At 43.0% G+C, this 23,331-nt stretch overlaps 1 protein-coding gene across 1 annotated transcript in view; it reads left to right on the top strand.

Annotated features, from left to right (window-relative positions):
- The window catches only part of LOC107559738 (taperin-like), a 33,381-nt gene continuing 10,050 nt past the window's right edge, over nt 1-23,331 (top strand). Inside the window, exon 1 of the mRNA XM_016243664.1 lies at nt 1-2,158. Within this exon, the coding sequence (XP_016099150.1) occupies nt 182-2,158 (1,977 nt within the window). The 5' untranslated portion in view covers nt 1-181. The remainder of the gene's footprint in view (nt 2,159-23,331) is intronic.

The following is a 23,331-nucleotide window of genomic DNA, read 5'->3' as shown; positions in this document are numbered from 1 at the left end:
CGAGAAGCTGACGTCACACTCCGAGGGCGGGGTCGTGTCAGTAGACTGGCACATCATCATCATGCAGGATATATTGTTGCGGCTGCAATGATGTACGAGTACGAATAGGAAGAGGCGCTGCAGGTACGGCGAGAGATTATTTGGCTTCACACGTACCCCTATAAAACCCGTTTCTCCCATAATGTCGGGCGGGGATCTTCGCGTTCTTCGCCAAGAGCCAGGGCAGGAGAGCCCGAGGATGCCGGCCTGGAAACGCGAGATCCTTGAGCGGAGAAAGGCGAAAGGCGGTGGGTCCGGAGCAGGTGCCGAGTCCGTCGCATCTCGACTTAACGGCGAGGTAACGGCCAGCAAAAGCAAGGATGATATTAGTAGCGCACATTCTAGCAGGAACTGTACCATTACCGCTGCCAACCGCGCGACCAAAAGCCCGGATCTGTCACCGGTGAAAACAAAAGAGCACTGGACATCCGCGGACCCGAGCCGCACGGAGGAGAGAACGGCGAGAGACAACGGAGCGCATGAGAGCCTGGTATTGCAAGAGAGCTTGGGTCCGCTGCAGGAAAACCCATTCATTAAACTGGAAAAAGAACGCAAGAAGCGTCAGAGCCAAGAGAACGCAGCGCGACCGGTTCAGCATATCCTCGAGTTATACGGCGGCGTTCCCGGGATACGGACTATACGCGCTGAGAATATCATCATTATTGAATCCGACCCGGAGTACTTCTCGGAAGGATGTGGTTTGAAGCATACATCGAAACTGCAGCAGAACGGCACGGTGAGCGGATACAGCTCTCTCAATGACCTGTTAGACCGGAGAGGTAGTCCGGTTACGGAGATACACGCGAAGGAAGTGGTCATTTACGATACTGCGCTTAGTAAAAGCGAGGAGAACCTCAGCACGCTGGGACGACCCGCGTCTGCCCCGCTGGAGGGGCAAGGAAGGGTGAGTCGCATGTTACAGAAATTTGACAGGAATTATGGCAAGTTGCAGGCCAAGTCACGCAGCACGGAAAATCTCCTGGACTTGGACTGTAGTCCTGTCAGGCCAAGCTCCAGACCCAAGCCAGATGTGGTGCCAAAATGCCCAGTGTCTCCGCAAGCTGGCTCTCCACACAGCAAGGTCTTCCAAAATGTCCAGTCTTCCATGAGCAACCATCAAGCCTCTCCTAGTGACTCAGGGAGTAGTACACCCGTTTCTGGATCCCCTCAGTTAGTGTCTTCCACACGTAGACGTTTCGAGGGCAGCGGGGGACGAAGTGTCACTGTGTATCCCAAGGAGGACACTGAGAGGTCTCCGTCCAAGCCTGTTAGAGAACGGGACTGGGACAGCACAGATGGGGCCTCTAAAGCCAAGGTGCCATGCTCTCCGGAGAGCCACTGTGTCCGTGCCGACTGTACTCCTAGCCCCACATCACCCCCCTTATCACCCAGCTTTGAGATCCGCCCGTCCCCTCGGCCGGATCTTTCTCTCCTTCCGCCTGGGGATCTACAGGCCCGTGCACTCGCCAACTTGCGACTCCAGTCTCGCAATTCCTTCACCGTCATTCCCAAGAGTCGTGCGGCCATTTCGTCACCTGGCAGCACTGCCCCATCCAGCCCTGTCCTTTCCCCCCCATCCCCACGACCCCTGGTGGGTGTGGCAGCTTCAGAGCCCGCAGTGCCAACCCCCTCACCCGCTTCCTTCATACCTTCCACACCAAAGCTTACAGAAAAGGTGACCATAGAAGCCAAAACAGGGTCTCCGCAACATACACCACCTGCCACACCCACCTCTCCAGCCCCAGCTTCTCCGCCCTCAATTGGCTCACCCGTCGAATTAGTCTCATCTCCAAAGGAACCTCCGCTTGATAAGCTGCCTATCACAAACATTGATGACCTAGTCGTGGAGCCCATGCCACCCGTCCTGAGCCCTGCAGTGCAGAGGCGCAAAGGAAATACGTTTACAGTTGTTCCGAAACGGAGGCCTGAGGCCCAGTCTGGCCCTGCTGAGACCCCAGAAGTCGTCAGTGAATCTCAGAGCACACCACAGGCCCCTTATGCCCATCTGGGAACCCTGATTAAAAAGCGTTACCCTGCTGCAGAGGAGATAAAGGTCATTGGGGGCTACCTCTCCCTTGGGCGATCCTGTCTCTCGAAGACTGGCTCAACAGGAAAAAAGGTAAATATAGTATCATATTTAGCGTAATATCTACATTGGTCATTTATTTACTATACATGTATTAAAGAAATAGGATGTCTTTATGAAGTGGCTTAGTAGGTATAGTTTACCCCAAAACAAACTGTCATCATTTACTCATGCTGATGTCATTCAAAACCTGTATCAATGTTTTTCTTTTGTGGAGCACAAAAGGCAACATAAGGCACTCCCAGTCACCTTTCATTTTCATTCTGCCTAATACCTCATTTTGTGTTCCACTAAAGAAACAAAGTCATATGAGTTGTGGCACCACATAAGGGTAAAGTAAATAATAGCAGAACTTTGGGTTAACTATACTTTTAAGAAGAATGCACTTTTGTGTCCTTGCAAGTGTCTTGATTAAATTTTTAAATTTTTATGTTCCGGTTCAATTCTTGCCATTAACAAACCATTAACTACAACTTTTACCTCAATAACTTCTAATTTGCGCCTTATTAATAGCAAGGTAGTTGTTAAGTTTAGGTATTGGGTAGGATTAGGGATGTAGAATATGATCATGCAGAATGTGCTTTATAAGTACTAATAAACAGCCAATATGTTAAAAATAGGCATTCTGCGCAGCTGCGCTCACAGCGACCCGAGTTCGATTCCTGTCTCAAGGTCCTTTGCCGATCCCGCTCCACTCTCTCCCAGTGCTTTCCTGTCATCTCACTACTGTGCTATTTATAAAAAATGCATAAAAAGCCCATAAAAATATCTTTAAAAAAATACAAATAAATAATCATTCTAATAACAACTAGTTAATACAGAGAATTGGTCTCTATACTAAAGTGTTAATGGTTTGTTTTTAGGTTAGAAATTTGTGCAAATACACAAAAAGGCTTTACAGAGGTTTTTCAGACATGTTTGTTGGGTGTTTATGACCTGTTCAAAGGTTCACCGTATTCTTAACCACTGCATCATTTAAGATGTGTCAACATGGATTTTGTAGTGGTCATGACACATGCAAGTTACATTGAGATACCTGCTGCTTACCTCCTGCAAGACATCAGTCCAAACAAGTAATAACTTTTCTTGTTTGAGTCTTTGCTATCCATATTATTTTGTAACACAGAAGTAAGCTATTTTCTGTGAGTGTTCAAGACTTCTGATTTATTAGCTGCAATAGGTAAATAACAAAGTGCATTAAAGAAGAAGAATAACAAAATGCATTAAACTGTAAAACTAGCTGAGATACAAAAAATGTGTGTTTATGATTATGATAATGTATATTATGATAATAAATACTAATTTGCAATATCACGCAGCATAACACACTTTCAAGTTACAAATGGCTGCGCCCGCTCTTAAATCAGGCAGATACAGTGAAACTAATTTGTATACTTAAACCACATAAAAATTTTTTTTTGAATGTTGAATTAGATATCAAATTATCAAAACAAGCAGCATTTATTTTAGATAAAAACAATGCATTAAGCACACTTCTAGAGCAAAATGTTTCATTACAAAAAAGATTACCATTAATGTGATGAACTACACTTAGGCTTATTCTGCTAGGACACCTGTGTGAACTTGATAAGAGCTGACTTCATATATCCAAAATCACCAAAAACACCAGCTAAATAGAAATCATCTCAAAAAGAAAAGGGTTGTTTCTTAGAAAACAATAGAAGCCGCTTGGTTTGATATTTTGTATCTAATGAAATGACATTCACAAATTTAGAAGGGCAACTTAAAAGTACAAATCTATAGAACACAATAGAGAAAATGCTATATGCAAATAATATAAAAAAAATAGTTTGGGACTATGTTGTTATGGACACAGCCTGCAGTATATGCTCACATTGCAACTTTAGTTTATAACCAAATGTAAACAGCAGTAAAGATCTTGCCAGAGAAGGTCAGTTGATTTATGTAGGAAAATGAGTCATGTGTTCTGTTCGGAGTCAAGTCTAGGAGTTACTGAGGTCTAATAAAGGTCTTTGCAAGGCCGTACTTGAAATTTGACTTGTTACATAACATGCTGCCATTCACAGTCAAAATCGATCTCAAAACAGGAAACCAAACTAGCAGCAATGATTCGTTTCACTTCCTCTGCATAGTGGTTCTCTCAAACAGTCATGGAGCCGTTGCTGATTAATATCAAACTTGGTTTAGATTCATAGCATGTATTAAAAAATGTAATGACTCTGAATGTTCGATTTTGTCAGTTAGAGTTTCACTTTTTTTTCTATTAATTTTTGTCTTAGCTTTAGTATTTTAGCTCTAATGCCAATGGGGATGAAATTAGAAACACTGCTTCTCTGCAAGGATTTTAGACCGCTGACAGCTAGTTGTAAAGAAAATGAATATCTGACTTTCCTGTTATTGTTTTTATTCATTTAGCATTATCCATATAGGTTTTTGTTTGTGTACTCTTGATGATTTATGATGCTACAGTCTTGCACCCTTGTTGTTTTTAAGACACCATGTCAAGTTAAAAGTAGTTACATTTTTTCTTTCTGTATAAGCATGCGTCCTGTGTGGTGGACATCACCCTACAGGGCTGTTTACACTGTAACTATAAAGTGTTAAAGGGGTCATATGATGTTTTTTTAAAGATCATTATTTTGTGTATTTGTTGTAACAGAATATTTTGACATGCTTTAATGTTAAAAAACCACACTATTTTTCAAATACTGTACATTATTGTAGGTCCTCTATGCCCCGCCTCTCTCAAACGCTTCGTTTTCTACAAAGTCCCTCCTTCCGACAAGCGCAGTCTGCTCTGATTGGCCAACTGACCCAGTGCATTGTGATTGACCGAACACCACAAGCACGCGTCGGAAATGTTAAGCTGCTTACCATAATCACGAGCTTCATCTTTCAAAATAAATGTAAAGACAGAGCCCGAAAGGGGAACAGAGTCTCGTGACAGACACAGTGATGAATATGTGTTTGCAGTACACAAGCCACGGTTAAGACAGCTGACTCCACTGTGATGTGACCCTGTCTCTCTCTCTCTCTCTCTCTCTCTCTCTCTCTCTCCCTCTCTCACACAGAGACACACACACACACACACAGTCAATAGCAAATACTTAAACTAATAACAAAACATACTTACAGTAGCTGATTCAGAAGCGCCAGATTGTCATAGCAAAGTCAGAATTACCTCCTCTCCTAGGTTCACGAAACGGTCGTCCATAAAATGCATTGCTGTTCTGTTGTAAGTAATCTTAAAGATTCCTAAATGCATCTACTTTCGGAAGGCCAAATAAAGTGCTTTTGCCTTCACTTGGAAACACACAGCGTCTCCCTGACATGGCTGCTTCAAAACTAATTGTGATTACTGAAACCACGCCTTCTTTCTTTGCGTGAAGATTTGGGCTGCATTACGCAAATATTCCCACATAGTGAGGTAGATATGTGGGGGCGTGTTAGAACGAGCCGTTTTAGGGGGGCGTGGCAAAGGATTAACTTTGATAAAGAATATCTCTTTGGTTTTGAGACTTTAGTCTTTGCAACTTCAGGGATCTTATCTATGCACAATCAGCTTGTAACACTCCAAAGAGAAAGGAAAACTTGAAATCGCACCATATGACCCCTTTAATAATCATTCTAATTTCATGAGAACAGGGAAGTCCAAACCATAGCTATAACAAAAACGACACGAGTAATGATATCAGTTGATGAATGATGAAAGCATGGAGAATCACAGTCCTCCCGACTTTAAACAGCTTGAGCATTTATAGTTGCAGATGACATAACTGCTGTGTGCAGAAACAGAAAGTTATCATCATCAGATAGTGTGGCTGCTAATATAGTTTTTGTTGTAGTTATCGTGGTTGGTGTGAATGGGCCTTGAAGACCTAAGGTGCGTACTGCACAGCATCACTCACATTTTCTTCAATTACTTCAATTTGAAATGCATTTGTGAGGTTACACTCTTGAAAATCTTCAGTCTTTTTGTGTACATTGGAATCTATAATGAAATCATGCCAAATTGATCGTTGGCAGAAAGTCGTGGGCCTCTCCTCTGAGAAACATCCAGACGGTCAGGCCCAGTTTGGGTTAGGTTATATGCTGCTTTTGTTCTCGCTCTCTGTTGTATATGTAGGTGTTTGTTACGTGTTTGAGTATTGGCTCATGCCACACCTTTGTTTTGTTGGGTTTTAGAGGTTACATTGAAGCTCTTCCTGGTCTGGAGCTTAGACCGGGCAGCAGCAATTATGGCAAAATCATAATTTGTTTGGAATTCACTCACTGTGTCCATGTGCATCTCAGTTTCTTTCTCTCTCTGTGTTGGTCTCTGTTGGTTCACAGTCTTTAGGCCAGAGCTGTGTTTTTTTTAAAAACATTTCTAAATTAAATGGTTGTCCGCGCAAACTCATAAAACTCTGTTCAGGTTATGGTTTGAGTTTTTTCTTGGAAAGAGTGTACACCACAGGTGTAAAACCCCAAATTTGTCAAGTTTTTCCAAAATAGTTAAGCTCTAAAAGAATGATTCACCATTAAAAAAAGGGGTCAAACTTTAGTTTGGGGACCAGTTCCCACTATTATTGCTTTTGCTTATTATTATTACTTTTGCCTCAGTAAACTCCTAATTTGCTACTTATTAATAGTTAGTAAGGTAGGCCTATTTGTTAAGTTTAGGCATGGGGAAGGGATCTAAAATATGATCATACAGAATAAAGTATTAATCTGTGCTTTATACAGTAAGTACTAAAGAATGAATAAGAATATGCATGCTAATAAGCAACTAGTTAATAGTGAGAATTTATCCTTAAAATAAAGCATTATGAAAAGATGCACTCCCCAACAAAATCACCCTAGAATAATTAATTCCTTAAAAATATAACTATTCAAGTATGTTTTTTTATACTGTGAACAAAATATTGTGATGTATATGTTATGTAATATAATATTATTGTTTTTCTGATATTGTACAGCCCTAACAATGAAATATCTTGTGTGTTATTACATAGTTATAGTAGATTGTTTTATCTTACACTGTTAGCATCATGGTCTAAATCAGCCTGAGAAGCCTGGATGGTGTCTGTCAGGGGCTTGTCTTTTCTTTTTGGGGCTTGTGCGAGAGGGGTTGAGGGGGTTGGGCTAAAATCTCACCAATGCTCTTAGCATATTGTCTGTGCAGGGTCAGTTCATTATGCTCCAGGCTTGACAGGATCCCACTATTGTATAGAATAATCATGATGTTATGACCTTGAATTTTGCTTGTACCTTGAGGTTGAACTTGCTATAAGCAATGAGAGTGAATTTGTTCAAGAACCTATCTATAGACCCAAGCCTGTGCGGAACCAATGGTAAACGTGTAATAATAAATATAATTAAAATGAGCTGATTGAGTTTCAGACTAAAAGCTCAGATGTCTTTTGCAGCAGATGTATGCGTGTAGCTTAGTAAGGTCTGATTTCATGAGAAAGATAATGTGATATTTGCTGAATCGGATGCCACATTTACTCTGTATTAATGGTATGGAAGATTGTGACAGAATAGGAGACGATAGCCTTAAAAATGTGTGGATTGTTGACTGGAAATGATAAATAGCAATTTGTCTGACAATGAATGTCTACTACATGAAATACTCCTCTGTGCTCATCAAACATTGCATTAGTAGAGTATACAGGAATCCAGTATGCATACAGAGAATATTTATAACTAGATCTTTGAACTGAAGATGAAAATGCTTATTTTTATAGTGTGTTCACAGAAAGTTAATGTTATTAAAAGCCTGAGGCAGAATATGTCAGAGGATTTTCGTCATGGTTTAATACTAGCTTTTATGTCTCTGCTCATTCTTGAAGCCCTTGAAGAAGGAGTGTTTTAATGAACCTCTGAAGGTTTTATTTGACATGGCCCAGCTTTAGAAAATGTGTGGGGGCTTTTACACAGGTTGGCCATTAGTACACTCTAAGCTTATAACTCCCCATCTCTCTGTTTGTCTTTGAGGCTGTGGAGAGTGGTTTTATGAGTGTATTATTCACTTGTAGCCACAGCCTTTCTGAACAAGGTACTTAAAATCTTACTTGTATAGGTACACTTACCACAATAATTGTGGTATGAATGGCACAACTCGTGTGGCTGTTTGAGGAGAGGTGTGAATTCACTTTTCTGAGCAATCAAATTTATGGGATAGTTCACCCAAAACTTATTATGCCATCATTTACTCACCCCAAAAAAGTTTTGTTCATCTTTGAAAGAAAAAGGAAGTTATTTTTAATGAAACCTGAGAGTTTCTGTCCCTCTTTTCACCAACATTTTCAAGTTTCAGAAAGTTTTAAAAAGACATTGCAAAAGTTATTAATATCGAGAAGTTTTATCCATGAGGTAGGGCTGTGCAAAAAACGAATGCGATTTTCATACGCACCTCGTCAGTAAAGCCGCTCCTGTGATTAGTAGTGGCGTGTGAGCGTGACATGCTCGCGGCATGATACTGTCGTAAACGTGCGTCCACAAGTGACGCAGTAGAGATGAAAATGTGGAATAAAGTCGTTATTTTTGTTTTCTTTGCGCAAAAAAGTATTCTCGTAGCTTTGTAACTTTACAGTTGAACCACTGATGTCTCACGGACTACTTTGTCGATCATCTTGGTACTTTTCTGGACCTTGAACGTGGTAGTCACCTTACCTTACTATGGGAGGTTCAGAGAGCCCTCAGATTTCATCAAAAATATCTTAAATTGTGTTCCGAATATGAACGAAGGTCTTACAGGTTTGGAACGACACGAGGGTGAGTAATTAATGACAGAATTTTAATTTTTGGGAGAACTAACCCTTTAAGGAAAGGTTAGTTCAGGTTGTTTAATGTCATGTGGTGCAACTCCCCAAGAATGTAATAATATTTATACAGTTACAATTTATGATACTTGTAAAAATACTTTTGACCTTGGATTTTTTTTTTATGTAAATAAGGCACTCATATTTGTCATGGACCCATAAGAACGGTTTTGTTTGGTCAACTTTTATTATGAAGTGTACAGTTAAAAAATTTAACTGTACTCTCATTGCAGATTCTTTTAGCTTACAAGATTTATTTCAGTCCATAAAATGTGTACTTTTTATGATGTGTGTCTTACAAACACACAAGGAGGTGGATGGAAACCCTCCTCTTCCCCTGTATGTCCTGCTACGAGTGTGAAAGTCCACCATGTTTAATTATTGACCAGTCAGAATGCCGTCTCCATCATGCACCACACCTCCCTCTCTCTCTCTCTCTCTCTCGCTCTCCTTATCCTCACTTCCTCCTTTCCTCCCCCTCCCCCCACCTCCCCTCTCTTAACCTTGCTGGTGTCCTCCAGGAAGTTCTCCTTGCAGACAGACACAGACTCTTCAGCAGCTGTGTGTCTGTGTGTTTTTTACTTTGCCCTTAGTGTGCAGTCTGTGCACCATTGTGTCGTGGACTTTGAAGTTCAGATCATTTAATGATGTGTCCTACAGTCTTGACGACATTGTGTAATCCCATATGGACCACTTCTGTGTGTGTGTGAGAGAGTGTGTGTGTGTCTGTCACATAGCTGCAGTGTCTACAATAGAGTCAATGTAATTAGAATTCAGACTGCAAAGCGCCACTGTCACTGTCATGTTTAATTCAAGAGTCACTCCAGCATGTGTGTGAGAGACAGAGAGAGGAGCAGAGAGAACTTAAGAGAGAGAGAGAAAGTTGTAGTCTGTGTGAATGTGAAAGTTTTACAGCAGTGTCATGGACCTTTTTCACATTTCCAGGTTTTTCAGCAGCGGAAGTCGTCATAGTTGGGTTAACTTGAATAGCAGTGAATGGGAGAGTACCACAAATATATTTTTTGCATTCCCATTTGCTCAAATAGCAAAAGAAAAACTCCACGATAGTGTTTTCATGACTTTCAATAAAAGGAAAAAAAATTGAGAGAGACTGATAACGGCTGTCAGAAGAGAGAACGTTGTCAAATTTACCGGCCCTCCCATAGACGCTGCATTAGAAACCCCCTTGCATTAGCGTTAACTGTTTTTTTGTAATTTGATGCAAAGGTGATATAATACAAAGAATAGTGTTATAAATGTACATGCATTAAATGAAAAATACAAATATGAAAAACTTTCGAGGATTTACGATGCTGATGACCGTTAAACGCATCATCACGGTCTTGTGAAAAGGGTCCATTGTTGCTTTTTAAGTTAATTGTATCCTTAAAGAAACAGTCCAAACCCATATGCTGTTAGTTTTTCTCTGGAACAGGTTGTGAATAATGTATTGTGTGCTTTTTTCCATGTAGTAGCAGTGAGTGGGGACCAACAATTTCAAGCTTCAAAAATGATTAAAAAAAAACGATGATAAATACAATGTACAATGCAATGCCAATCAAACGTTTGGGGTCAGCAAGATTTTTTGGTAACACTTCACTTAAAGCCTTTATGCATAATGCATTATAAAAGTAGTTTTAATGCAATAATTATGCCTTGTGTAATGCACCTATAATGCATTGTACAATCTCATGAATAATTGTAACCACAGTTAATACATTATAACACTTATCAATTCATTGTTACACTATGCATTTTAAATTCAGTTATAATTATTTACAATGTTAGAATTATTTACAACAAGATATCATGTATTACAACGCACATTATGAATTATACCCTTTATAATGCAGCATACATAAAGGCTTTAAGTAAAGTGTTACCTTAAGTAAAGTTTTATTTTTTGTTGTTGTTGTTTTTGTATTTTTTTAATTAAGAGTTTTTTTTCAACAAGGACACATTAAAAAGTGACAGTATAAAGACATTTATATTATAATGTTACAAAAGCTTTAAAATTGTACATAATTGCTGTTCTTTTGAACTTATCAAAGACAAAAATTAATCAGGTTTCCACAAAAATATTAAGCAGCACGATTGTATTCAACACTAATAAAAAATGATCAGAAATGTTTCTTGATCAGCATATTAGAATGTTTTCTGAAGGCTCATGTGACTTTGCAGCCTGAAGTTATGGCTGCTGAAAATTCAGCTTTCCCATCACTGGAATAAATTACATTTAAAAACAGATTAAAATAGCAAACAATAACTTTAAATTGTAAAACTGTTTCACAATATTATTGTATTTTTGATTAAATAAATGCAAAAAAAAAAAAAAGTACTGACCTCAAACTTTTGAACGCTAGTGTATATAGATTAGATATCGAATAAACACTGAACAAAATTATAAACGCAACACTTTTGTTTTTGCCCCCATTTTTCATGAGCTGAACTCAAAGATCTAAGACTTTTTCTATTATGTACACAAAAGGCCTATTTCTCTCAAATATTGTTCACAAATCTGTCTAAATCTGTGTTAGTGAGCACTTCTCCTTTGCCAAGATAATCCATCCACCCCACAGGTGTGGCATATCAAAATGCTGATTAGACAGCACGATTATTGCACAGGTGTGTCTTAGGTTGGCCACAATAAAAGGCCACTCTAAAATGTGCAGTTTTACTTGCTGTCTAATCAGCATCTTGATATGCCACACCTGTGAGGTGGCTGGATTATCTCGGCAAAGGAGAAGTGCTCACTAACACAGATTTAGACAGATTTGTGAACAATATTTGAGAGAAATAGGCCTTTTGTGTACATAGAAAAAGTCTTAGATCTCTGAGTTCAGCTCATGAAAAATGGGGGCAAAAACAAAAGTGTTGCGTTTATAATTTTGTTCAGTGTATATTGGTACTTTTATTGTGTACACTTATTTCACATTACATTTAGATGTCCTTTTCTGTCATCTAAACTCACAAGTTAATCTTTAAAAACATTAATAATTAAAAAAAAAAGTTATACGTTTAATAACACATAAATCTTGAAGGGGTCATATGATGCTGCTAAAAAGAACATTATTTTGTGTATTTGGTGTAATGAAATGTGTCTATGTGGTTTAAGGTAAAAAAAACACATTATTTTCCACATACAGTACATTATTGTTTAATTGATTATTTACATAATCATTATCATGATTGGCCGAATTCCTCAAGCGTGTGACGGAAATGTTATGTCCCTTACCATATTGTGATGCCTGCGGCAACCACATGTGACGACCCCGGGCTGGACTCCGCTTCGTCCACGGTGAAAGCCAATCCGGCGATCGACAGCGCGAAGTTGAAGTATTTCCTCAGCGACCAGCATGGATCAGCTCCAGGCATGACGAAGCGATATCGTCCTCTTTTGGAAGGCCAAACAAAGTAGTTTCGCTTTCCCAACGAAGCACACAGCGCCTTCACGATATGGCGGCGGCGGTAACAATACTACAGCGAGAATAAAAGTTACGCCTTCTTTCTTTGCGTGAACATTTGGGCGGCGTTATGCAAATCTTCCCAGATAGTCACGTAGGTATGTGGGGGCGTGTTAGAACGAGCCGTTTTAGGTCGGCGTGGCTGACTCTTGACTTTTATAAAGAATATCTCTTTGGATTTGAGACTTTAGTCTTTGCAACTTTACAGATCTTCTTTATGCACCAAGAGCTTGTAACACTTCAAAGAGAAATTGTTTGTGAAATCGCATCATATGACCCCTTTAAATGAATCTTAATCTCAAACGAATATCAATTTTTTATTAATTATAATATTGTGATGCCTAAATTCACTTTAGCTTTAATTATAATGGGAGTCCTGATGCCAGATTCATTCATGGTTTACATGTTTCTTGAATTTATTTTGACCTGGAATATACTTTTAAATGACACAAATTGAAAGACAGACATTTGTGTGAAATATTTGTGCTTGTGCTGACTTGCATGGATGTTTGCACATATGCTAATTTGTTGTTTGAGAGTCAGACTTGAAATAGTCAATGCAAATCTTATTCAAATAAACCTTGACCATAAGCTCAAGCTGCACAAAAATACCAGCTGACCACTGTAGGTCATCAAAGAAATAATGATTTGACAGTGGCTCTATGTCTTAATACAGGCAGTCATGTTTTCCTGCCCTGGTTTTCTGTGATAAGCCTGTTGATAGGAATCTTCATTCTCTGTATCTCCCACTGTTTACTACTGAGAGTAAAGCATACTTGTATTCTTGCCATTGCATGCTCTCTTACTCTTGCTATAGTTCCTCCTCTGCTCTCTCCTTTAAAAATAGCCGTGGTTCCTGTCGCTGAGCAACTGAGACCGCAGCCTTTCTATCCTGTCATTAGAAATCCCAAATTAGGTATCTGTGCCTTTTTGTTTCCAAAACACCTCATTCCCTCCCTCTGCCCTATGCTTGCCAATGATTTACCAAACCACCCATATCAGGCAGCGTTACACACCATAACAGCAGTTGTTCATGAGTGCTTATGCTAGGCCTGATTAATATTTCAAGCCTTTCCATAAATGAGAGCATGCCTCAAATCTAGGCCCACATCTATTCTGCACACTTTTTCACATTTTCTATGCTGACTGTGAGTTAAAATCTTTGGGATTCTGTATAATACGTTCCCTATCGATACTTCACTCGTACTGCATCTGTTTAAGATGCTTGGGGAAAACTGCTTTTTCTCCGATGACTGAAGCCTTTCAATAATGCAGTGTAACTGCACGGCCATTGGTTTGTGCAGTGAATAAAAAACGAACCAATGGCTCGGCAGCGGAGCTCGGGTGGGGGCATCTGGCTATATAAGCGGCACATTGCCATAGGATCCTCAGATTATTCTCCTTCAGCGACGACTACCAGACCTTCGCTCTACGAGACTACGAAGTCTTCGCTGTGATCAAGCCTCGCAGCGGATCGAGAGACCCCTTCCTGCTCGGCCATTCTCGCCCCTTCATGCCGCCCTCGCGCTGCAGCAGCGACAGTCACCGGTTCCCTGCTGCTATCCGGTGATATAAAAGAGCAAATTTTCGGTGTTGTTTCAAATGCCACACCATTACTGTCGCTCGTGCAGGGCCCCCCTGCGCGCTGCTGACGGTCATGGCGAGTGTGTTTCATGCTTGGGCGCCGCCCACGCTGAAGCAGCACTCATTGAGACGGAATGTCCTCATTTACGAGGATATGAATCTCGCCTCTCTGCGCTCACGAAAAGCTTTCTTTTCAGAGAGCGACTCCGCCCCTCGCGCCCTCCCACTTTTCTTCCTCCCAGGAGCCTGTGATGAGTGGTTCTTGCCGGGGCGCAGTCAGACCCCCGACAACGAGCTTCACCATTCTTTCCGGAGGTCCACGACGAGATCACCAGATCTTGGCGTACCCCCTACTCGGCCCGCCTTCGTGCCTCATCTTCGTCCGCCCTCACAACAGTCGACGGCGCCAAAGAAAAAGGTTACCACAGACTGCGTCCCCTGGATGAGTCAGTGGCCGCGCATCTCTGCCCGCCCACTGCTGGAAGGCAAAGGCGGCCCACCCATCCAAGCCGTGTAGGGCGACTTCGGCTCTCGCCGGGCGAGCCTACTCGTCTGCTGGACAAGCGGCCTCAGCGCTTCATTCTATGGCAGTTTTACAAGTCTTCCAGGCCAAGCTCCTCCGTTGCATGGATGAGTCCGGCCCAGACCCCGCGGCTTTTAAGGAGCTGCGCAGTGCAACCGACCTGGCTTTATGCGCCACCAAGATGACAGCGCAGGCGATTGGCAGATCCATGGCCAGCCTAGTGGTGTTGGAGCACCATCTATGGCTAAACCTGACGGAGATCAAGGATGCAGATAAGATCCCCTTCCTCGACTCCCTGGTTTCCCCTACTGGCCTGTTTGGACCTGCAGTTGAAGGCTTCGCTGAACGCTTTACCGCTGCACAGATGTCATCCCAAGCAATGCAAAACTTCCTGTCCTCAAAGCCCGCGCCACCAATTGCTCCCACGGCTCCTAAGCCCGAGCCTCGCCAGCACTCTCTCTCGGCCAGATTCCACCAGTTTCCTAAACGCCAGGGCCTCCGACCCAAGATAGTGTTGGACCCTGCGCCTCAGGCGTCACCCTGATCTGCGGGACAGGAAGAGGACGGGGCCAAGTCTCGCTGCAGCCGGACCACCCCCGAAAACGCCTCTGTTATGCCTCCAAGCACCCCGTTCAGTTCCGGGTGCTGATGGCAGATGGCAGTGTGTTTGTGACCAAAAATACTGTTGTGAACATAGGGCTCGTTCTAATCGCGTCCACACAGCCAACCGCTGTTATAGTGGGAAAAATAAAACATAAACATTTTCAAAAGGAGAGCAAATTTCCCCTTCCACTCATTGCGAGTCCCCCCTAGGCGGCCCACCGCTCGAGCCAATCCAGCCCCTTGCCATGTGGGCCGAGGCCTGGCAGGCCATCCCCGGAGTGTCAATCTGGGTCATGGGGATAATAAAACAAGGTTATACACTCCAATTTGCTCGAAGACCCCCGCGTTTCAGCAGCGTGGTCTCCACCTCGGTTCAGAGCGAGGATGCACACGTCCTGCGCGCCGAGGTGATGAATTTGCTGGCAAAAGGAGCCATAGAAACAGTTCCCCCAGCCGAGAGCGAGTCAGGCTCCTACAGCCATTACTTCCTCGTCCCCAAAAAGGATGGCGGCCTAAGGCCCATTCTCGATCTCAGGTGTTTGAATCGTGCCCTCATGAGACGGCCGTTCAGGATGATTACATTGAAACCGATCCTCTCACAAGTATGCAAAGGGGACTGGTTATTTTCGCTGGACCTGAAAAATGCTTACTTTCACATCCAGATAGCCCCCCCCCCTGGCTCATTTGCCACATCTGTCACAGATGATTCTTGAGATTCGCCTTCGAGGGAGTGGCTTATCAATACACGGTCCTTCCCTTTGGACTGTCCCTAGCTCCTCACACTTTTACAAAGTGCATGGATGCGGCTCTTTCCCCGCTGAGACAGACGGGAATCCGCATTCTGAATTATCTCGACGACTGGCTCATTCTGGCCCAGTCGGAGGATGAGCTACTATCTCACAAATCCCTCCTCCTCAGCCACTTAGAATGCCTGGGACTCAGGGTCAATTTTGCCAAGAGCGTGCTGTCCCCCAGCCAACGGATATCATTCCTGGGAACAGTTTTAGACTCAGCCCAATTGAGGGCGGTAGCCACGCCATAACGTGCGCTGGCTATTCAGCAGCTCGCGGCCTCATTCAGAGTTGGAGCCTCTCGCCCCCTCAAGCTGTTTCAGAGGATGCTAAGCCTCATGGCCTCGGTGTCTCCGGTACTACAGTTGGGCCTGCTCCGCATGCGGCTTCTTCAGTATTGGCTGAAACCATGAGTTCCATCCCGTGCCTTCGCATCAAGGTAATCACCTTCTGTCTGCTTCAATCGCGTCTGTGTATCAGCCCTGGCCCCTTGGAAAGATCCTTATTGGATGGAACGGGGCGTGCCCCTGGGAATGGTCTGCAGAAGGAAGGTAGTCTCGACAGATGCCTCCAACACGGGTTGGGGAGCACTGTGCGATGGCAAGCCAGCTTTCGGCCACTGGTCAAAAGAGGAAGGCTGGATTCACATCAACTGCCTGGAAATGCTGGCAGTGTGTCTAGGCCTTCGAACCTTTCTGCCAGACCTAAGGGGACACCATGTCTTAGTCCGCTCGGACAGCATGACGGTAGTGTCCTATATAAATTGCCAGGGCGGTCTCTCCTCGAAGCGCCTCTTCGCATTAGTAGAGCGCCTCTTGGAATGGGCTCAGCTCAACTTGCGCTCGCTGAGAGGCTAAACCAAGGAGCAGACATGCTGTCTCGGAGCAACGTCCCCTCGGAGGAGTGGACGCTCCACTCTCAAACGGTTCAGAAAATCTGGTAGATCTTCGGCAGGGCAGAGGTCGATCTCTTCGCCTCAGAAGACAACTCTCATTGCCCAACTTACTTTTCGAAGGACAGGCGTTGGCCCACAACTGGCCCAACCTCCTCCTTTATACTTTTCCCCCGATCGCTCTGATCCCACAGGTGACGCAAGGTGCTGTTGGTGGCCCCGCTCTGGAGGAACCAGCACTGTTTTGCAGAGCTGTGCCGGCTGCTCTTGACAGCCCGTGGCCCATTCCCCTGAGACGGTACCTTCTCTCTCAAGCGAACGGAACGATATGGCACCCCCAGCCCGAGCTGTGGGCTCTGCACCTTTGGCCTCTCAATGGGAGCTTACGAACCTCCTCGAGAACGTGCTAAACACAATCTCTCAGGCTAGAGCACCGTCCACAAGACGCCGCTATGCCCTTAAATGGTCTGTCTTCTCCGCCTGGTGTACAGCCCACAGCACAGACCCAATCTCATGCGACATATCTCTGATATTGTCCTTCCTGCAAGAGCTGTTGGATAAGGGCTGTTCCACTTCCACGCTCAAGGTCTATGTAGCAGCCATAGCAGCTTCTCACGCTCCTATAGCTGGCCAATTGGTGGGCAGGAACAACTTGGTTGTTTATTTTCTGAAGGGGTCTAGAAGGCTCAACCCACCTCGCCCCATCACTGTCCCTACATGGGATCTGCCCACAGTGTTGAGGGCTCTGAAGAGCCCTCCTTTTGAGCCGCTACAGTCCATTGACCTTCGTCCCCTGACGCTTAAGACTGCTCTGCTTCTAGCATTAGCATCGGTAAAGTGTATGGGAGATCTGCAGGCGCTATCAGTGAGCCCCACCTGCCTTGAGTTCGGGCCCAACGACTCTAAGGTCATCCTGAAACCAAGGCATGGTTATGTACCTAAAGTGCTCTCTACTCCATTTAAAGCACACTCTTATCGGCGCTTCCTCCTTTGGAGCAAGACAAAGAGTTGAACTTACTCTGTCCCGTCAGGGCACTGAAAGTCTATGTTGAGCATTCCGCCCCGTTCAGGCGTTCGGATCAGCTGTTCGTATGCTTCGGTGGCTGCACCAAGGGTTGTCCGGTTACGAAGCAGAGACTGTCCAAATGGACAATCGACGCTCATGTCTTAGTCCGCTCGGACAGCATGACGGTAGTGTCCTATATAAATTGCCAGGGCGGTCTCTCCTCGAAGCGCCTCTTCGCATTAGTAGAGCGCCTCTTGGAATGGGCTCAGCTCAACTTGCGCTCGCTGAGAGGCTAAACCAAGGAGCAGACATGCTGTCTCGGAGCAACGTCCCCTCGGAGGAGTGGACGCTCCACTCTCAAACGGTTCAGAAAATCTGGTAGATCTTCGGCAGGGCAGAGGTCGATCTCTTCGCCTCAGAAGACAACTCTCATTGCCCAACTTACTTTTCGAAGGACAGGCGTTGGCCCACAACTGGCCCAACCTCCTCCTTTATACTTTTCCCCCGATCGCTCTGATCCCACAGGTGACGCAAGGTGCTGTTGGTGGCCCCGCTCTGGAGGAACCAGCACTGTTTTGCAGAGCTGTGCCGGCTGCTCTTGACAGCCCGTGGCCCATTCCCCTGAGACGGTACCTTCTCTCTCAAGCGAACGGAACGATATGGCACCCCCAGCCCGAGCTGTGGGCTCTGCACCTTTGGCCTCTCAATGGGAGCTTACGAACCTCCTCGAGAACGTGCTAAACACAATCTCTCAGGCTAGAGCACCGTCCACAAGACGCCGCTATGCCCTTAAATGGTCTGTCTTCTCCGCCTGGTGTACAGCCCACAGCACAGACCCAATCTCATGCGACATATCTCTGATATTGTCCTTCCTGCAAGAGCTGTTGGATAAGGGCTGTTCCACTTCCACGCTCAAGGTCTATGTAGCAGCCATAGCAGCTTCTCACGCTCCTATAGCTGGCCAATTGGTGGGCAGGAACAACTTGGTTGTTTATTTTCTGAAGGGGTCTAGAAGGCTCAACCCACCTCGCCCCATCACTGTCCCTACATGGGATCTGCCCACAGTGTTGAGGGCTCTGAAGAGCCCTCCTTTTGAGCCGCTACAGTCCATTGACCTTCGTCCCCTGACGCTTAAGACTGCTCTGCTTCTAGCATTAGCATCGGTAAAGTGTATGGGAGATCTGCAGGCGCTATCAGTGAGCCCCACCTGCCTTGAGTTCGGGCCCAACGACTCTAAGGTCATCCTGAAACCAAGGCATGGTTATGTACCTAAAGTGCTCTCTACTCCATTTAAAGCACACTCTTATCGGCGCTTCCTCCTTTGGAGCAAGACAAAGAGTTGAACTTACTCTGTCCCGTCAGGGCACTGAAAGTCTATGTTGAGCATTCCGCCCCGTTCAGGCGTTCGGATCAGCTGTTCGTATGCTTCGGTGGCTGCACCAAGGGTTGTCCGGTTACGAAGCAGAGACTGTCCAAATGGACAATCGACGCTATTATGCTAGCATACTCTTCTTTGGGCCTTCAATGCCCCATGGGATTAAGAGCCCACTCAACTAGAGGCGTTGCTTCTTCCTGGGCTTGGTCTAGCGGTGTGTCCATTGCAGAAATTTATGCAGCGGCCGGCTGGGCCTTGCCGTCCACATTTGCCAGATTCTGTAGTCTGGACATCCCGACCTTACAGGCGCGGGTCCTTTCTGCATAGCAGGGCACTCTGTCACATGACAACCAGTGCTTGGCGTTTGCCTCCTTCATGTACGCTTTTGGCCCTCAGTGAGTTCCGAGGCTGTACTGAATTATTTCTGGACGATGATACAAGGCTGGGCCGACCTCTCTGAGTTTAGCCCTACTGCCTTTTGCAGGGCTTCCCTGCAAAATACTCGGTCCCTCTGGGCCCCTTTGGGTGCTTAAGCAAGTTCAAGTATTAGTCGTTCTTCTAGCATAGCACGGCGGGATTGTACTGGTTCCCCAAGCGTCTTAGTGGTCGTTCACCTGTCGTGCCTAAAACACGTGGAATACGCTAGGCGCGCCGCTTTCTGCTTTTTTTCCAAAGCGTTCGGGCGCTTGCAATACAAAGGATGAAGCTGATTGGTTGGTTCTTGTCACATGACCCGCGGTGCGCTTGCGGCATTCTGAAAAGTTGAAATGTTTTCATCTCGATGCGGTGCGGAAGCGCCTGGAAAAAATGAGCGCGTCGCACCGCGTGCGCGTCACGACCGCGTCGCTTCCATTATGAGCGCGCCTGCCGCGCATCTTCATTTGAAATAACGAACTTGAGCGCGCAAAAAACACGATATGTGAATGGCCCCTTAAATAGACGCAGTACGAGTGAAGTATCAATAGGGAACGTACTCGGTTACTAACGTAACCTCAGTTCCCTGAGATACAGAACTAGTACTGTGTACTTTGCCGTGCTATGTAGCTGCACGACTCAGTCGTCACTTCAGTCGAAGTAACCTGAGGATCCTATGGCGATGTGCCGCTTATATAGCCAGATGACCCTGCCCATTCTGGTGGGCTTTGGCGGGCTTTACCGCCATAGGCTTGTGCAGTTCCGCTGCCGAGCCATTGGTTCGTTTTTTATTCACTGCACGAACCAATGGCCGTGCAGTTACATTGCATTATTGAAAGGCTTCAGTCATTGGAGAAAAAGGAGTTTTAAACAGACGCAGTACTCGTTCCGTATCTCAGGGAACCGAGATTACGTTAGTAACCGAGTACGTTTTTGTGTCGTTTGCACCTATTTCTGTAATCTAATGGTTCATTTTCATTTAGTGTGCACAGAGGGGTCACATTTCTAATTTAATCATAACCTGGAAATATACACTACCATTCAAAAGTTTGGGATCAGTAAGATTTTTAATGTTTTGTAATGACATCTCTTATGCTCATGAAGGCTGTATTTATTTGATCAAAATACAGTAAAAAAATTATATTTTGAAATATTTCAATTTAAAATAATGATTTTCATTTTCTATTTTAAAATACTTTAAAATATAATTTATAATTGATAAAATGTATAATGTAGGATGCAAAGCTGTATTTTCATCAGCCATATAACTCCAGTTTTCAGTGTCACATGATCCTTCTGATATGCTGATTTATTGTCGAAAACAGTTGTGCTGCTTAATATATACAATTATATATACAGTGGTATATATATATATATATAAGAACCCTGTTATACTTTTAAAAGCTTTTAAAATATAAATATTTTGTAACAATATACACTACCGTGCAAAAGTTTGAGGTCAGTACTTTCTTTCTTTTTTGGAAAGAAATTAATACTTATATTCAGCAATGATATATTAAATTGATAAAAAGTAATAATAAAGATGTGTTGTGCGAGAGTCAATGTAATGGAAAGGGTGACCTCTGGTGGTGAATAAACGGAAGTCTATGGACCGAATTCGTGACAAAAGACATATTGTTACAAAAAATGTCTATTTTGGGTGAATGCAGTTGTTTTTAAATATGTATTCATTGAATAATCCTGAATTAGTAAATGCTAAATATAGGGATGTAACGATTAACCGCGAGCCGGTTGAAAATCGATTCAAATATGTGCGATTCAAATCGGTTGAGATGATAAACAAATCGCGATTCATTTAGGGGTAGGAGTTTATATGAACGTATGTCTGAGGGGAACTTACTGTCTTTAGAAAAGTTTAGATGGTATTTTTTCTTTTCCTCTTGCCTCTGTATAATGCATATTAAAGTTCATAAGTCCAGCGCTGCTTTGTTTACAGCGGTAACCAAGGAAACACTGTATCATTGCTGTTCATAAGTGCAGAGCTGCTTTGTTTACAGCGGTAACCAAGGAACCGCTTTAAGCGCCACCTGCTGGCAGAGAGTGAATCTGCGTCTCATTCAGCTTGTCTGCTGTTTCGGTTTCATGCAGATATTTTTTTATGTATAGTTCACAAAACTGAAGTCAAACCATTCTGTTTTTGCTTTTCGGAATTATACAATTTAATTTAGATTAAAAACTGCGTATGTTGCATGTATGCAGCATCTTTGTTTGGATCAAGATTAAAATACAGTGTTTGCCTCTAATTTTAAATGGAAAGAGCACAGACAAAGCCTTAGTTTGTTTATATGAAGAGATTTATTTTATTTGTTACTTATTTATTTGATATGGGGCTTGTTTTAAACTTTGAATTTAGTTTTGTTATTTACATTTACATTAGCCTATATTTAAATTTTGTTATTTAGCAGACACTTTTATCCAAAGTGACTAACAAATGTGGACAATAGAAGCAATCAAAACCAACAAAAGAGCAATAATTTACAAGTGCTATATTAGTATATTATTATAGTGTTATATTTCAATTTCACAAAGAAACGTGCAACATTTTGTCTAAGCAATAATAAAAGGACACATTTAATTTGTAATTTGTCTTAAATCTCATTTTGTAAAAAATAAAAAAATAAAAAACTTGAATCAAATCAAATCGTGAAATCAAAATCGTGAATCGAATCGAATCGTGAGTTGAGTGAATCATTACATCCCTAGCTAAATAGAAATGGACTTCTACATTTCTGGACTCTGGATTTTAATAAATTGAGCAAAATTGCAACTGAACATGCAAGCCACTGATCATCATGCATTTTCATTTTGTGAGTGCAGTTTTGAAATTTTGATTAATGTAACTCCTCATGTAGAACTGGCCATGCATCCAGGGTGTATTCCTGCTTACAGCACGAGACGCTGGGATAGACTCCAAGGTCCCTTCAATCCTAAATGATTACATGATGACAAAATTTACAATTTAAAGCAAAAACCAAAATTGTTAATAAAACAAACATGTAAAGCATTGTGGATGAAGTGCATTTGGCTTCGTGGAAATTGGGAGATTCCATCAGACCTACTCATATCCAATTCATTTATACTGTGACTAAAATTTAGAAAAATTCTTCTAATCCACAAACAAAACAATGTGTTGTAATTTCTGATGCACACCCAGAAGCTGTGTCCTAACCAGGCATGACAAGATAAAGTGATAAAATCTCTTCCATTTCCATTTTTCATCTTTTAAGCTGTGACCATAACAACACACTGGCTATTTGTATATCTGTCCTATATAGTATGTGAAATTACAGTTAGCGACTCCAAGTTTATTATTCATTGACATTGGCCAAAGTTGCCTAAATGCTGTTTTTCATCTTATATTACTCACAAACCCTTGTGCAATAGAAGATGAACATGGAAACAAGAATATAACCTAGGTAGTATGCAAACTGTGAACACAACTATTTTGTTGGATGCTTTTTGCTTTCAGTGAGAATGTTAAAATTATGTTGGTTAGAAGACAGATATACGTGCCTTTACAGTGCTGTTGCTCTTGATAGGTGGTGTTCAATTTGATAAAGATTTGAAAGGCATTACTTCAATGAAAGCATGCACTTAGTCACTGGTGCTGTGACTACAACATTTCTCATGCACACCTTCACATTACCTGCTGCCACACCATTTGTATAAGGGCTATTGTAGTAAACTATAATATTATACTGTATGTATGTATGTATATATACTGTATATATATATATATATATAT

This window comes from Sinocyclocheilus grahami, unplaced genomic scaffold, assembly GCF_001515645.1.
Source record: "Sinocyclocheilus grahami isolate Dianchi unplaced genomic scaffold, SAMN03320097.WGS_v1.1 scaffold696.1, whole genome shotgun sequence".
Classification (NCBI taxonomy): domain Eukaryota; kingdom Metazoa; phylum Chordata; class Actinopteri; order Cypriniformes; family Cyprinidae; genus Sinocyclocheilus; species Sinocyclocheilus grahami.
The sequence above is the reverse complement of the archived record's forward strand: the minus strand, read 5'-3'. Positions and strand labels throughout refer to the sequence as shown.